Source organism: Vigna unguiculata, chromosome 2 (genome assembly GCF_037176805.1).
Source record: "Vigna unguiculata cultivar grain cowpea cultivar isolate G323 ecotype 2 chromosome 2, ASM3717680v1, whole genome shotgun sequence".
NCBI lineage: Eukaryota > Viridiplantae > Streptophyta > Magnoliopsida > Fabales > Fabaceae > Vigna > Vigna unguiculata.
Genome location: NC_140793.1, coordinates 30,295,841 through 30,311,426, shown reverse-complemented (window position 1 = coordinate 30,311,426; position 15,586 = coordinate 30,295,841). Strand labels below are relative to the sequence as shown.

General features: G+C 28.2%; 2 protein-coding genes across 2 annotated transcripts; both read left to right on the top strand.

Annotated features, from left to right (window-relative positions):
* Positions 1-541: 541 nt before the first annotated feature.
* Positions 542-2,249, top strand: LOC114174694 (uncharacterized). Its single transcript, XM_028059521.2, has 2 exons — positions 542-941; positions 1,310-2,249. Exons 1-2 carry the CDS (start codon positions 626-628, stop codon positions 2,020-2,022), a joined length of 1,029 nt encoding a protein of 342 aa, XP_027915322.2. The 5' UTR covers positions 542-625; the 3' UTR covers positions 2,023-2,249.
* An 8,879-nt stretch (positions 2,250-11,128) lies between these two features.
* LOC114166823 (zinc finger (C2H2 type) family protein) lies at positions 11,129-13,926 on the top strand. Its single transcript, XM_028051669.2, has 4 exons — positions 11,129-11,243; positions 12,786-12,910; positions 12,996-13,536; positions 13,621-13,926. Exons 3-4 carry the CDS (start codon positions 13,020-13,022, stop codon positions 13,848-13,850), a joined length of 747 nt encoding a protein of 248 aa, XP_027907470.2. The 5' UTR covers positions 11,129-11,243; positions 12,786-12,910; positions 12,996-13,019; the 3' UTR covers positions 13,851-13,926.
* The last annotated feature ends 1,660 nt before the right edge of the window (positions 13,927-15,586 follow it).

Below are 15,586 nucleotides of genomic sequence, written 5' to 3'. Positions count from 1 at the left end.
TATTATATGAATTAATATATATACATATTTGTGTATGCAGTGCGTTTATTCTTAGTTGGCAGTGAGCATATACAAAGAGGAAAAAACTTACGTTAAAGGAAAAAAAAAAAAAAAAAAAAAACACCGTTAAAAGTACGTTCCGCTGCGTTTCGCTTAAAAGTTGAAGTGCGTTTAAGAAAAAAAAATTGAGTTAAAATGAGTAATATTATATAGTTTTTTTTTGTGAAGGTAAGTTTGGTGTTTTGCAAACTGAACAACCAAACACGGTCTTAGGTAAATTTCGCAATACACTTTAGATCAGAACAACAGATAGAGATTCATTTTAAGTAAATTTCACGAGGATTTCCAAATTTTTGTCTCCTCAAAATATTTTCAAAAATTATAAAATTGAAAAACGTGTGAAATAAAAAAATATATATAAAGAGTACAATACGGCGCCGTTTTGTTCATATAAGTCTTCGCCACCTAAACATTATGTCAACTTACGTAGCTTATATATATATAAGAACCTTTTTCCAGTGCAAGAACCCTACCCACAACATTAAGCTATTATTATCATTATTATTCTGTGTTCGTTTTCTCCGTGTTTTCGCAGTTTAACGTTGCTCTCAGTTTCAGTTCCTTAATGCAGAACTCAGAATCAGTGAAAATGGAGGCCACCACCACCACCACCATGAACGCTGCTGCTGCTACTCCAATTCAAGGTAGAGAAGGATCTCAGGGAGACGGAGAAAAGGGAATTGCTTGCTCCTCGGAAACAATGGAGCTTAAGGGTGGTGCTGATGACGTCACTGAAGTGGATTCAGTGGATCCGGATCCCTTGGCTTTGGCGGGTCACAAGAGGAAGGCTTCATCAGAGATCGATCCTCATCGTGCCAACTCTTCTGATCCTCTTTCATCCCCAGCTGTTGAACAGCATGCTGAAATGGTGCCTCCTCAAGGTATAGACAAAATCCAGTTTTCATATATGAATTTCTTGATCTAATACCATAGTTGGTTTTCTGATATATAAATGCTAATAATATCCACACTCCAGAGTGAACTGTTTTCAATACTAGTTAATCTTTGCTGAATTTTGTTGGAGGGTATTAAATTCTGTAGATCTCACTTGTTATTATTCAATGAGTCGGATCTATGTAGTAGAGATAAATGCTGGTAATACATTCCGAAGCGCAATGTTTCGAATTGAATTTCTACAGAAACTATAGTAAATCTTGGTTATTGAATGATATAGAGTGATAAACTGTGAGTGAGTGTGTTGTTAGCACTTTTTCTTTACATAGATGATTATGTGCTGTGTTTTGAGAAGGTGGAGAGAATGAGAAAGTGGAAGATGATGACAAGAACATGTCTCAGAGAGGGGTTTTGATAGACCTGAACCAAGGCCCAGAAGAAATGGATGCGTATATTCATGACGATGTGTTCAAAGAAAAAGTGGAAACTGTTGCTGAGGAGAACATTGAAGTGAAGCCTGAAAAGGGAGAACTTTCGGATTTTGACCTAAACAAAGAGGGAGGAGTGGTTGACTCAAGCAATGATGGTGATGTGAAGGCTGAAGAAGACAAGGAGATAGCTCATGAGGGGCTTTCGAAGATGGAGACAGAGAAAGGGGAAGAAACAGTGAATGATTCTGTAGAAAGCGAAGAAGTTGCAGAAAACGTGGTTGAGAACACAGAAGAAGCAGTTCCTGCTTCTGAGAATAAACAAGAGGAGCCTGGTTCCTTGATTGATGGAATTTATCATCAAATGGAGCTTCCTTGTGAATTGAACAAAGAGTGCGAGCCTTTTTCTGATAATGATGCTGAGAAAATGGAAGTTGAGCCTTATGATGAGGCTGCGGAGGAGAAGAACGAAGATGTTGCAGAGAAAGTTGAAGTTGTGGATGAGGAGAAGGAGAAGGAGAAGATGAACAATGAAGAAAATGATGTGGAGACATCTTCTCCGGTGAAGGAAGGGTTATTGCGTGGCCCACTGGATTTTGATCTTGACCTGAATCAAGTTCCTTCCATGGAGGACGATTAAAAAATAGACCAGAGAAATCAACCATTGCTGAACTTCATTGAGTTTTTTGTATTTTACTACTTTCTAAAAGCTAGCTTATAGAGAGAGACATGTAGTGAGAAACAATAATTCTAGGTGGTTTTGTGTTTTTAATTAAAAAAAAAAAAAACAGTTCATTTTCAAAGTAGTTTTGTTTTAACAAAGCACAGTGAACCCTTTGGGTTTGTGTTATTTTCTTTATAAGCAATAAGAAGTAGTATATATATTAATACTTAACTAGTTCTGCTAGTGTATGACCAAACATATCGGTATATAGTTTGTTTTTGGGGACATTATACGTATATGCTTTATTGAGATACTGAGAATGTTCTTGCCAAGTACGATTATAATTATTTTTAGGTTAAAATATGTCTCAGAGTTCATAAAATGGTTGCTTTTAGAATTTAAAATGAGAAAAAAAATAGTGTTTTTATCGTTTTTTTTTTATCAGGAACAAGTATATATTATATATATGAAATACTTGAGTTGTTTCAAATCCTTCAACTATTCTTTTTAATTAGGTTTTGCTAATTTGCTATAGTTAGACATATTAATGGAGAGAAAACACAGTCTTTGTAAATTATAAATTTGGCAAAGAGAAGATCGTAGAACTGTCAACTTTTGTTTTATCTATCTATATATACTTAATGAGAGATATTTTCGTCAAAATCAAGGATAAGATTGTACAATTTTACATCATGGTACAAACTGGAGTCTAATTAATTGGTTATATATTGCTCTCAAATCTTAAATTCTTGTACATTAGATATATATTTCAGTCAACTAAATAAGAAAAATAATTATTTGCGCATGCTCAAATCTAAGTAAATGTGTTTTTTTAAAAATAAAAGAGGGTATGATTTATGAGGTTGAAGAGATTTTTCTATGTAAATGGTCCTTGATTAATTATTAGATAATTTATTGTGTGCGAATGAGTGTATCCATATCGGTTTAGGCTAAGTATTAAGGTGCAAAAGAAAAAAAAAATCCAACTATTGAATTTTATTCTAATATCAAACTGTTTTAAGTGCATTTAAATGGGTCAAGATTTATTTTTTAGATTTTAAATTAATCTAATTTATTGAATATAGTTTTGGATTTTAAATAATTCAAAGTAATTCATCATGAGATATATTTATTTAAGAATTTATTTTTGTATTGGGTTGGTTTTGACTTAAACATTTTATTCTTAATCTTGTAACCAAATGTTATCCAGTTAATTTTAAGCATCGACTTTCGGTTAATGACTCATTGATCACAATATTATCTGTATAACTTCGACCACCATATTTTTTAAATTGACTATAGTTTCAGACTTTAAATTCTGTTTATGATTTAAAATTGAATTTAAAATCAATCTAATAATTAAAACAACTAGATTTAAAACCAAATATAAATTAATCTTTAAAACCAATCTAAATGTATTCCATAAAATACATTGAATTTGAAATCATATCTATTTTCTTATATATGAGATTTAAAAATTCACGCCCTACCCTTCAAGTTGACTGAAATCATATAATTATTTTGTAAAAGGGAAAAAGGTGGAAACATGTAGATTATCCTATCTAAAAAATGAGATACTTTAAAAGTATTTTTTTTTAAATAAGTAAAATATATTATGAAAGGAATATTTGCATGAATTTAGTCATCCTTTTATATGTTAATTGTTTTTAATATCTTGTTATCACCAAAATATTTGAGAAGGACCTCAATCCAGTAGATTTTCAGACAAATTTTGTTGAAGTCATATCCTATGTTTCGTATCAATCATATTTATGTTAAAAAAGTAAAGTAGCATATTTTAAAATAACGTTTAAAAAAAATTCAAATAACTATCACAATTAACACAATTTTCATTAATTTTCACATCATTTTTATCATCAATTCACTCACACTCAGAGATGACAAATAAATTCGTCTTGTGGGTATGACAAATAAACTCGTCTTGTGGATATTGTCTAAACTTGTCCCTGTTTTGACGAAAAATCTCTGTATTGCATTGACTGGATATGGTATGAGTATAAGTATGAAAAATATTCGATTTTTTCTATTGGATATGAGGATGAAATATTCGTCTCATCCTTGTTTTCTACACTCACCATAATAATTGCTGCAGTTTAAATTATTAAAATATTCATAGTCTATCAAGTAACCTGATATATATTTATATATACATACACTACACATTTCTTATTTCCTATTTCTTCTAATTGTTTAACTTATAATGAAATTCATTCGCATCTCCAAGATATTTTTTGTCTTATCACAACCTTTATGTAATTATGCTCAAATGATGTATGTGAATTACATAAGAATGTTTAATCCTCTTAATTTAAGTGTTTAATAACATCAACCTTTCTTTTACTAGGTTGCATACAAAAATATTTTTTTTATTTTACTATTATTAATTTTTATTTTATCTAAATAACCCTTTCACTTCGTTAAAACAATTTTTGTTATCTCTTAATTTGTTTCTAAGATACACATTTGATTATTTTTTTAATATTTTTATTTGTTGTTTATTTTTATTATGTAGAATACTATTTTGAAATTTTTTATTAACTCATTATCATATGTGTAATTTTATCACTATAAATAAATTTTATTTGCTATAATATAATTATTTAATGTAATTGCCTTGAATTTTTTTTTCCACCATAACATATATTGAAGTTCAAAAGATGAGATATATATGTTAAAATTCTATTATTATTAGCTTAATTTTTGTTCTTTGTATGATTTTGATCAAATGATGTATTATAATATTTATTAATGTATAAAATAAGAGATTTCATTATAATTTAAAAAATTAAAGTAAATATACATTTAAAACATTTTTTAATTTGAATATTTGTTTCCCTTTTATATTTTGTAAAAATAATTTTAAGTTTTATCAACTAGATTTCATTAGTGTTTGCAAATTTCATAAATATTTTTGTTCTCATGAAATTTTATTTGGTATTCTAATTTGAAATGTATACAATTGAAAAATATACAATTATAATTTTTTTATAAATATTTGATATAGAAGAAATAAATCTCTTTTTAATATTGAATATGTGATAATATATCTTTCATTTACTGTAATTTTTGTATTATTTTATAAAAATTAATTGGTTAATGGTGGAACGGTAAGAAAATGAGTACGAGTATACATCTGGTGGGGATGGAGGTGAAACACAAATTTGATACTCATTGAATTTAGATATAGGAATGAAGATGAATTTTTTTATCTGAAAATAGGTATGTGATAGCAAAACTCGTCTCCGTTACATTATCATGTCTTACACTTGAAAATAATAACACAAGTTGTTGTCATTGTGCATACAAGACATGATGACTTTAACATAAGAGACTATTTTGAACAAAAATAGTACTTAATTATATAATGTTTTGTAATCTTGTAAAATTAGGGTATCCCTGTTATATTTATTTAATTTCTTTTGCTGATAAAAGAAATGTTCACGAAATCATAAGAATCTAAGATTAAAGATGTAATGGCAATTGACTCATGTTGGAGGGGCTCTTCATGTTGCTTGTAATATTTTGTACTTATATATTATAAAAAGATAATGATATTTTGACTCATCATTCCAATTATCCTTCAATTATTTATTTTAATTTTTTTTAGTGGTGTGATGTGATGATCTAAAGATGATTGAAATGATGAGATAAAATTAAGTAAAAAAATTGGATTAAAATATCATTATCTTATAAAATATGCACCGGAACACTTCCATATTATATATATATATATATATATATATATATATATATATATATATATATATATATATATATATATATAAGGTTCTTTATTATTTATAAAAAGACCTAGTAAACAGGTTGTGAATTGTGTTTGGTATTTAATCTATCAAATAGATTCATTTCATTTATATCTAGACCAAACCTAAGATTTTTTACCAAATTGAAAAAACTCGTTATCAATGTTTCCATTGCATATAATTAGTTGAATAATAAAACAATATGTCACATTTTCTTAGATTTACATAGCATCATTTAGGTTTAACTTTTAGAATAATCCTCTGTTCAAACATAAGATAAGTGGAGGGATAGTTGTTTAGAGGCGAGGGGAGTATTTGTTAGGAGGAGAAGAACAGTTTTTAGGAGAGGGAAAATTATATTTTTTCTAAATTTTTCCAATAATGGAAGGAAGGGGATAAGAAAATTTTTTCACAAAGATAACTTGTTCGTTTAAGTGTATTTTAGGACACGTTGTAATTCTTTAGCATACACATTCCAAAAGAAACATCTAGATAACATACATAAAGTATCAACATCTTACAAACTATTGCTTTTGAAAGCCTTTGGGTTGAGCATATATAAAATCGTGTTTGTTTAGATAACATTTATACGCCAATGATTTAGTTTAATGTTGGTTAAGTAAAAAAAATGGTACGATGAAATATAATATGATTGTTTTGAATTAGTATTCGGTTTAAAATAATGAAATTTGATTATTTTAATAATAAAATACTTAATTATGAATATAAAATTTATAAACGAGTTCTATTATTTTAAAATATTTTATTTTTCTACAAATTAGTTTTCTGTAACCCTTTTTCTTTTATCTAGAAATTCTAATTGTGTGATCATCTGTTTGAAAATCGGAGACTGCATGTGTGATGTTCAAGATGAGATCTTCAAGTCTAACTGATCAATTTCTCCGTTTAAGTAGGTTGATTTTCAACCCTTCTTTCGGTTGAACTCTGTTCTTTTTTGCATGCGTCTCTCTTTGAGCTCACATTTGTCATTCCAGTACTCTTTTCGGTTCATGAGGGTATGATCTAATCGTTTCTATGGTAATTTGATGTATAGATAAAGTACTTTGTAACCAGTGACAGATCTTCAACAAATATTTCAGAGGTGCCAAAATCTTTATATAAATGTATAAAAAATATCGGGGATACCACGTAAATTAAATACATTTAAAATATATTAAATTTTTTTAAATAATTTAAATTATATATAAATTTATATAAATATAAAAATATTGGGAGCCCCAAGGCTCCCTTGTGTCACTAAAAAGGTCTGTCTCTGCCGATAACTTAGAAAATGTTTTGGCGTTGTTAGAGTCGGTTGAAGAATTTTACCAAGTAAGACAAGCTAGCCTTAAACTTATGTATAAATGAGTGTTTCAGATTTGTGCATGTGCTTGGATTGATAAAGTATAAACTAGTATGATTTTGGTTGGTTAATCTGGTTGATTTAGATTTATAATTCTTGTTGTATGTGGTTGTTTGATCTTGTGGTATTTGGGAATAAATTGAATCTGAGACATTGGTCAAATTGATACCAATATTTATGTTTTAAAAATTGTTAAGGATCAATATCTAAACAAGGAGTACCAATTTGAATTATGAAACAGGTCCAGATCACTTTAAAACCAAAAACTGTATATGTTGTTTTCTGATATGGCGTTGAGCGACATTCTTTACCGTTGAGCGACATTCTCTACCGTTGAGCACCACATTTTTGCAAATTGATCAGCGTTGAGTGGCATACAGGTGGCGCTAAGCGCTAGTGTTCATAACAGGTCTGAAAGTGATATAACTCAAAGGCGTTGAGCACCAGACTTTAGCGCTGAGCGCCAGTTTTTGCAAGGCAAATGATGTTGAGCGTCAAATGCCTTGTTTTGCTTATTTCTACTGTTTGGTTGTTTGCTTTCTTTAATTGTTGTGTAATTGTGAAAATAAAGTATATGATTGATTTATATTATGAAACAAAGGAATGTGGTGAACTGTTGTAAGGTATTTCCCAGAGAGGAAACCCATTGATGATGTGTATTCACTAGGATGTACCTTGAGGTTAGGATTGTTCCATTTTGTAAAGCTATCTTAAACTCTACTAGCTATTCATACTCATATAGAAGAGAATGGTTAGGTGGTGAGAGTAGCACAAGGTATTTTCATAAGGGTGGTTCGATTATTTTTATGATTGTAATGGATTAACCTTGTGTGTGCTAGCTCGATAGAGAAACTTGTATCTCCACAAGTGCTCAAGTTCACAGGTCTAACTCAAATGCAAGTATTCGGATAATATCAAATTTAGAAGAGTTTGCTTGATAATATGGCATGTTGAGTGATTGTGTTTTATATGCTACATGAAGCTTATATATATGTGAAAATGTTAAAGACGTATATGTATTATTTATTCATGTATTATTTATTCAGCTAACTTACCTTGTATGTTTTCTTGTTTGTCTTGTGTTATGTTTTTTTTTTTTTTTTGTTACAATCACCAATGTAAGATGTGAGTAGAAGATGATGCATGCATTGATGTATTAGTGGATGTTGAGGAGCCTTCAGTGTGAGGCTTGTGATAGTTGGTTAAGATATATTTAGACTTTTGGCATAAACACCTAATGATTAAAACTTTAAGTTTCTTCTTATATTTATATAGTTATAATTCTTTTTGATAACTGTATAGTCTATTCCATTAATGTGTGAATTTTATTTGTCTTCTTTATTTAATAGTTTCACTATTAAACAATATTTTACATACTAAAAATTATTTATAATATAAAAATGCATTAATATATATATATATATATATATTTATTTATTTATTTAATAGTATGTATATGAACTAATTGGAACCAATGAAATATTAGAGTAAATATAATTAAAATTAAGTTAAATGATATATTTTTTTAGTTTCAAATTCAGTACGCCTAATACAAATTAATTAAATATAAATATATCGTAAAAATAATAAATATTTAATCTTATTATTAAAATAAAAATTATTTTATCAGGTAAATATTATTCTACGAGTAAATATTTTATATCACACGTACTTACAGCTAAACAATAATGGTTTATTATCTAACCTGCAGTATTACGGTTTCATTGATTAAGTTATAAAACATATTCATAAATATTTTTTAAATTTTCAATATTTTGAGAATTATTGATAATGTTGTTGGTAATGGGTAAGCCTTAAAATGCACAAAAATTATTGATTTTGTTTTTTTATTATTGAAGGTTTTAAATTTTCAAATTACTTACTTTAATAGCTCTTTTTTATCGATAAATATAAATTTTATCATTTATTATATTGATTTTTGTTAGCATGAGAATTTAAAGCAAACCTTTTTCTTTTTTTTTATTCATCAACTTTTATCATGAAATCAAATTTATTCCTTCATTTCACATAATAACCTAAATTAATCTAATCATGATAAGGCTGAGTTGTTTAACTAAAAAACAAATTTAACCAAAACCAATTAATTTTAAATGGATTGAATTGAAAATTAATATAAATGAGCAAAAATACCTTAAAGTAATACATCTATTGAGGTAATGCATTATTTTTATTATATAAATGATACATTCATTATTGTAATTAATTTATGTGAAAAATATTAAATTGGAGTTATGAAAAAAATAAGTAATAAAGTGTTCGTAATTATTGTAAAATTATTTAGGATATGCTATATTTATTTAGCCACGAAAAGTGTGCATGTATTGGGATGAATCTTGGTGGGTCCTAATTGTGGTCCACCTCATTTTTTCTAGACTCTTCTAATTTAGCTTGATAAGGATGAATGTTGCAAGGGATAAGAAATAATGTTAGGTAAATATTTAGAATAATACCTTAAATATATAAATAAAATTAATATAAAATTATTACTGCCTATTCAAGATCTTATTGACTTCAATATTTTAAATTGAACATTAATTTAATTATTAAATGTTTATTATTTATTTATTTATTTATTTTAGCTATTTAAATGTTAAATAACTAATGCCCTTTAAAGAGAGGTAAAATATTTTCATTTCATGTCTTTATTATATTTTAATTTTTAAATTATAAAGACAAGGGTGCATATTTTGTAGTAAAAACCAAATTTTAAGTAATGAAAATAAGTTGAACGATACATGTTTGGTAAATTTTTTCCCTAAACATTTTAAAATAATAAAAAAATGCTTTCTTATAAATTTAAATTAATTAATGTATAAGTTAAAAATTAAAATTTTAAAAAAAATTATATATATTTTTAACAAACTAACTTATGTATAAATTAACTTTAATCTATGAAAAACTTATTTATTTATTGATTTTCTTTGAAATTCTAGGAAAAAACTCATTTCAAATAAAATTTTATTTAGACAGACCTAAGTTATTTTAAAAAATTACACACACACACACACACACACACATATATATATATATATATATATATATATATATATATATATATATATATATATATATATATATATATATTAACAAACTAGCTTATGTTTAAATTAATTTTAATGGAAAAAAATCCACTTCGAATAAAACTTTATTTAGACTAGACCACATTTATTTTCAAAATTTTGAAGTTTGAGTTTGGCGTTACTTAATTTTTTAGGTTTGACTTAACTTAATTGTAACTCTCACTTCTTCAGTTAGCCAAGTTAAAGGTCTAATATTTTAAATTAAAACTTTTATATAGGGTACTTATTCTAACTGGCTCTTAAGACAATAGAATTTTATGCAAACTACAATTTATAAAAATTAAATCTTTACAAAATTAAAAGCACAAAAAAAAAAGGAAAACTAGATTTTATAGGAGACAGTGTAACATTTTTATCTAATATAATTTAAAATATATATAATCCAACATTTACCGTAATTTATTTAAAATCTATCTTGTAGTGAGACTTTGAAATAGAGCATATAGCTTTAGTCTTAAGTAAATTTAACTCTTTATATAAATTAACATTCTTAAACATTTAAAAAAGAAAACAAAAAACCACATCTAATTTATTGGTTTGAATCTTCATGTCAATCACACATTTAATATACATTTAACTATGACAATAAATATGCGTTTTTTTAACGCATATTAATAATTTGAAATACCAAATGAATATTAATAAAAGAATACTAATTATATTTGTATTTATTTAAATAAACCAAGTTGTTTAATTTAAAAGATATTTTATATTTCATTTTAGGACAATTCTATTTGCACCACTTTTCTCTCACCACACCCCCTGATTTTTTTTTTCACAGTGTTATTTAATAGGTACCTCTAACCCTTCACTTTGCATCCCTCACTCATCTCTTTCTCTCTTCTTCCACCTTCTTCACTCACACAAAAAACCAGAAAAGATTTGTCCTTTTCTGGTTTCGCCCTCTCTGTTGCCCTAGTTTTGCAGCACCACCTTATACCCTATTCATCGGTTAGTTTCAATCTTTTAATATATTTTTTTCTTCAATTTCATAGATTAACCTATAAGTTAGATTATAAATTATGTTACAAACTATTTTCTGAAAACTATTTTTTGGAACTCACTTTTTAAAAACATGTTTTCATATATATCAAAGGTGACAATATCTTAGACACTTTTGAAATTCAATTTCTGAAAGCATTAATATTTTGACACTCTCGAAAGTTAAATCTTCAAGTGTGGTTATATCTTTCACTTTTGCTTAATCGTGTGGTTGTTCCTATGGTGTTCACCATTTCTTTTCTTTATTTTTTTAAATCGTGCAAATAGATGAATGTAATTGTATTATTTTATGTTAATTTTATCATTCAAGCAAAATTGAACTTGCCTGAACTCTCATGCGTCTAATCGTATTTGGATGAAGATTGGTAATTATTTATATAAAATAATGAAGAAAACACAAAAATAATCTATTTTATAGTTTAAGATTTTTCAATTTTTCCGTGACTACATATAAAATGCATCAAATTAGAGTACAAGAATGTGATCGAGAAATTCTATTATTTTCAGACCCGATTCCTTTGATTTTTATTATGGCTGTTGATGGTTTCGGGTTGAATTTTGAGGAAAATGAATTTACAATGTTTTTTTAGATTGTTTTAGTTCTTGCAAAACTCTAAAATTATTCGACTCAAATGAATTGGGTTAACCGTCATGTAAATGTGCAAAAAGAATTTGTAAAAAACAAAAAATATCAAGACAATTTGAAATAATATTGTTATGAAAAGGGGCAAACAACATACTTTCATATGATTAACTGTAAATCATAAATTCAAAATGGAAACGAATTATTTTAGTTTGATTGATTTAGTTCGAGTTAAATTTAATACAATTAAAATCTAAATCCAATTGATTGATTTTGTTTAAATTCTCATATCGATCATATTTATTCAAATCTAGTAACACCTATGTTTTATTAAGCTCTTGGATTTAATATGGATCTTTGTTCAGAGTGATTCTTTTACTTTAAAAACAAATGAATGAGAAACCCTAATATTTATTATTTAATCTTAGTTGTAATTATTTTTATACAAAATGAATATTTTAAAGTGAAATTTCTCAAGTCCAAAGCAGTTGAATTGAAGTAATATTTACATAAATTTGTATTTGTCTTTGTCTCATCTCAACATGTATTTGTATTTATTTAATCTTTGTCTTTGTATTTTAATGTCTGCATCTTATTAGACCAATTTTGTTGTTGTTTTTTTTTTCTATAGATATTCTTTTCAAACATAATCTTGTTCAACATACTGCTGCACTAAATACACATATTTTTACTTATAACTATTGTAATATTTGTTCACTGTAATGAAGGATTATTCCCTTTTGCTAAATAAATCTAGCAATAGATTTTTTTATTTATTTATAACTAATGTAATATTTGTTCACTGTTGTAATGAAGGATTATCACTGTAATAAATTCTTGAAAATGATTAAAGTGACTCTTTAGAAATAGTTCGATTGATTGTTTCATTAAATGTTTTTTTTTTTCAGGCGAACTGAGATGTACAGATACATACATTCCCCGTAGCAAATTTGTTCGTGAAGAGTCATTATTCTGGAAAAGTTGCATCTTTTCAGAAATGGGTGCATAAACAGCGTCAACGAAACCACTATAGGTTACCCTTCACTCGAAACCCTTTAATTCTAAGCATGGCATAATGAAGCAACGTAAAAACTTATCTGAAACTTGATCATTCTCAGGTTTTCATATTTAACCACGCAGACATGGAAAAGCAGAACCCTTTTGGTGACACCCTCACTGTAATGATGAATCCGATGAAGAAGAACGTGCAGGGTGAAAGCACCATGAAAACCCCTTGGCAAGTGTTGGATGAACTGCGTGGTGAAAGTAGTGATGACGGTGAAAATGACGTTGGTGGAGGGAGTGGTAATCACAGAAGAGGGAAGAATGGTGTTGGTGGTGGAAGTGGTGGTGAGAATGGTAATGGTGGTGATGTTAGTGGTGGTGGTGGGGTTCCTCCGGTGGCTGTGGTGGAGAGTGGTGGTGTGAGGGAGGGAGTGATGGGGAAAAAGAGAAAGACTTCGGTAGTGAGGGATCCTCCCACTGGGAAACCTACTTGTCCTCTTTGTCTCAAAGAGTTTCCGACATGGAAGGGTGCGTTTGGTCACATGAGGGCACACCCTGATCGTGATTATCGTGGTTTCTTCAAACCTCCTGTGTTTGGATCCACATCCTCAACCCAACACCATCATCCCCTGAACAAGGGCAACACCTCAGAGAGTAAGAAAAATAAGGTTTTTTTTTTTTTTTATGAGACTCCAACAACGATGTTTGAATGATTTTGATGTGGTTCTTAAATGGCAGGTGGTGATGGTGAAAGCAAGAGAACTGGTGGAGAGAAAGGGTCAGCATCGGTGCCTATTCAAATGTTGATGTTTGATCTGAATGAACCACCAAGTGCAGTGGAGAATAATGCTGGTGGGGCTGTTACAGAAAAGAGTGCTGAGAATGGAAAGATTTTTGGATTTGACTTGAATGCTGAGGGAAATGTTTTTGGGTTTGACTTGAACGAGATGCCCTTGGCTGAAGAATGATGGATCAAGATCGATAGTTATCTATGTAATACCTAAAAAATGTTGGGCTATTTCAATAAAATGCTGCTGGTTAGTATTCTTGTTTCAGTTGTAGTTGTTTTCGTAGGGTTTTGAGAAAAAAATTATGCCCTAATTACAAGTTTGGGATACATGTAGTTGAATGCTGTTGGTTCAGCTTCATATACCTTGCAACCGGATATGTTATACATGTATACAAAATAATATAGTACCCTTTTGTTGAAATGTTATGTTTTAGAAAGAAAATAGAGTTTGCTGTTTCTTTTTTTTGGATATATTGATGAAATACTCCAACTCAAATGAACAATCCAAATACATCTTGTCCAAACCCAGTTGTACATGAAGATGATCATATAGAGAGTACAAAGATTATAGACATCAAACCGGTTAGGTTGCCTCTTCCAACACACCCTTCTGCAATTGCGTGATGAGATGAATTTGAGCACACATTCTCCTCTCTTCCACTATTTTACTATGTTACGTTCTGACCGTAATTATGTGTATGAACAAATAAAAGTGCGGTTTTTTAATTAGAAATTGATATTTTGACACAAATTAAGTTGACATCTTTTGACAAACGTCTAGGTGGCTACTAAGTGGCCGAAAATTATTACTTTTTTATTTTGATTCCACGGTGGCAATAGAAAGGGAGAAGGCCTTTCTTATTGGTGCAAACACACTGCTCCGTACTTTCTCCAAGTTAGGTTTTCTTCTCATTGTGTTTATGATGTTCGATACAAATATCAACATGCATACAATATGGATACAAATACAGAAAAATTATTAAATTTAAAAAAAAATATATATATATATATAAGACGCAAAACAATATATATATATATATATATAAATTAGTTTTAAACTATTACCCAACACATTATTGATATTAGTTTCACGTTATCAACTAACATAATAATCTTAATAATATATCTATGTAATATTCAAAAAGAAAAAAAAGTGATTATATAAGATTTTTTACTTTTATAATCATAATATAGAAACTTATTTAATAAATTTATAAATTTATGGGTATTTTAGAAAATTATTTAATTCATAGTTATTAATATTGTCTTGAGTCATATCTTTTAAATTGGACACTTTATCCATATATGTCATATATATCACTTATGTGTTCGTATCCAAAATAAATAAATAATATATATATATATATCGGACACTAAACACTTTTTTATGATATGTGTCCGAACTTTATAGATTTGTTTTTTTGTCAAAAAAATATGTATACATATATAATAAGTAACTACTACCGTTATTCCAAATCTTTATACACACGTAATTACAAAATTATTCAAATACAAAAGATTACAAGATTATTCAAATACGTAATATCCTTGTACACACGTAATTACAAAATTATTCAAATACATAATATATCTTAAAATTTGTACTAATACAACAAAAAGTCTAAGAAATTGTATTCTGCATAATAAAAACAAAAGTGCCACAAACTACATCGGTTAGTGCAATCCGACACTGTCAACTCTACCTCCGACTGTTAGGTTACCGGTCCTCTTTCCCCTACCTTCAACCTATGAAACCCGTTATGACCTATTCTCACTGTAGCCTATCTATTCCCTAGCAGCTAAGTCCTGATGAGGTTCTGGAAGATTTTCATGTCTGCAAGGCCAGAATCTCATTTCTGATAAAATAGATTTTAAGAGCTGAGGATATATTTTCTTTTATTATTGCTATGTAGG

What these genes read in the sequence shown, in the direction of transcription:
- LOC114174694 (XM_028059521.2), top strand. Translation starts at nt 626, where the DNA reads ATGCAGAACTCAGAATCAGTGAAAATGGAGGCCACCACCACCACCACC. An exon ending in TGAAATGGTGCCTCCTCAAG is followed by an intron (nt 942 to 1,309) that starts GTATAGACAAAA and finishes TGTTTTGAGAAG; the next exon opens with GTGGAGAGAATGAGAAAGTG.
- LOC114166823 (XM_028051669.2), top strand. Translation starts at nt 13,020, where the DNA reads ATGGAAAAGCAGAACCCTTTTGGTGACACCCTCACTGTAATGATGAAT. An exon ending in CAAGGGCAACACCTCAGAGA is followed by an intron (nt 13,537 to 13,620) that starts GTAAGAAAAATA and finishes CTTAAATGGCAG; the next exon opens with GTGGTGATGGTGAAAGCAAG.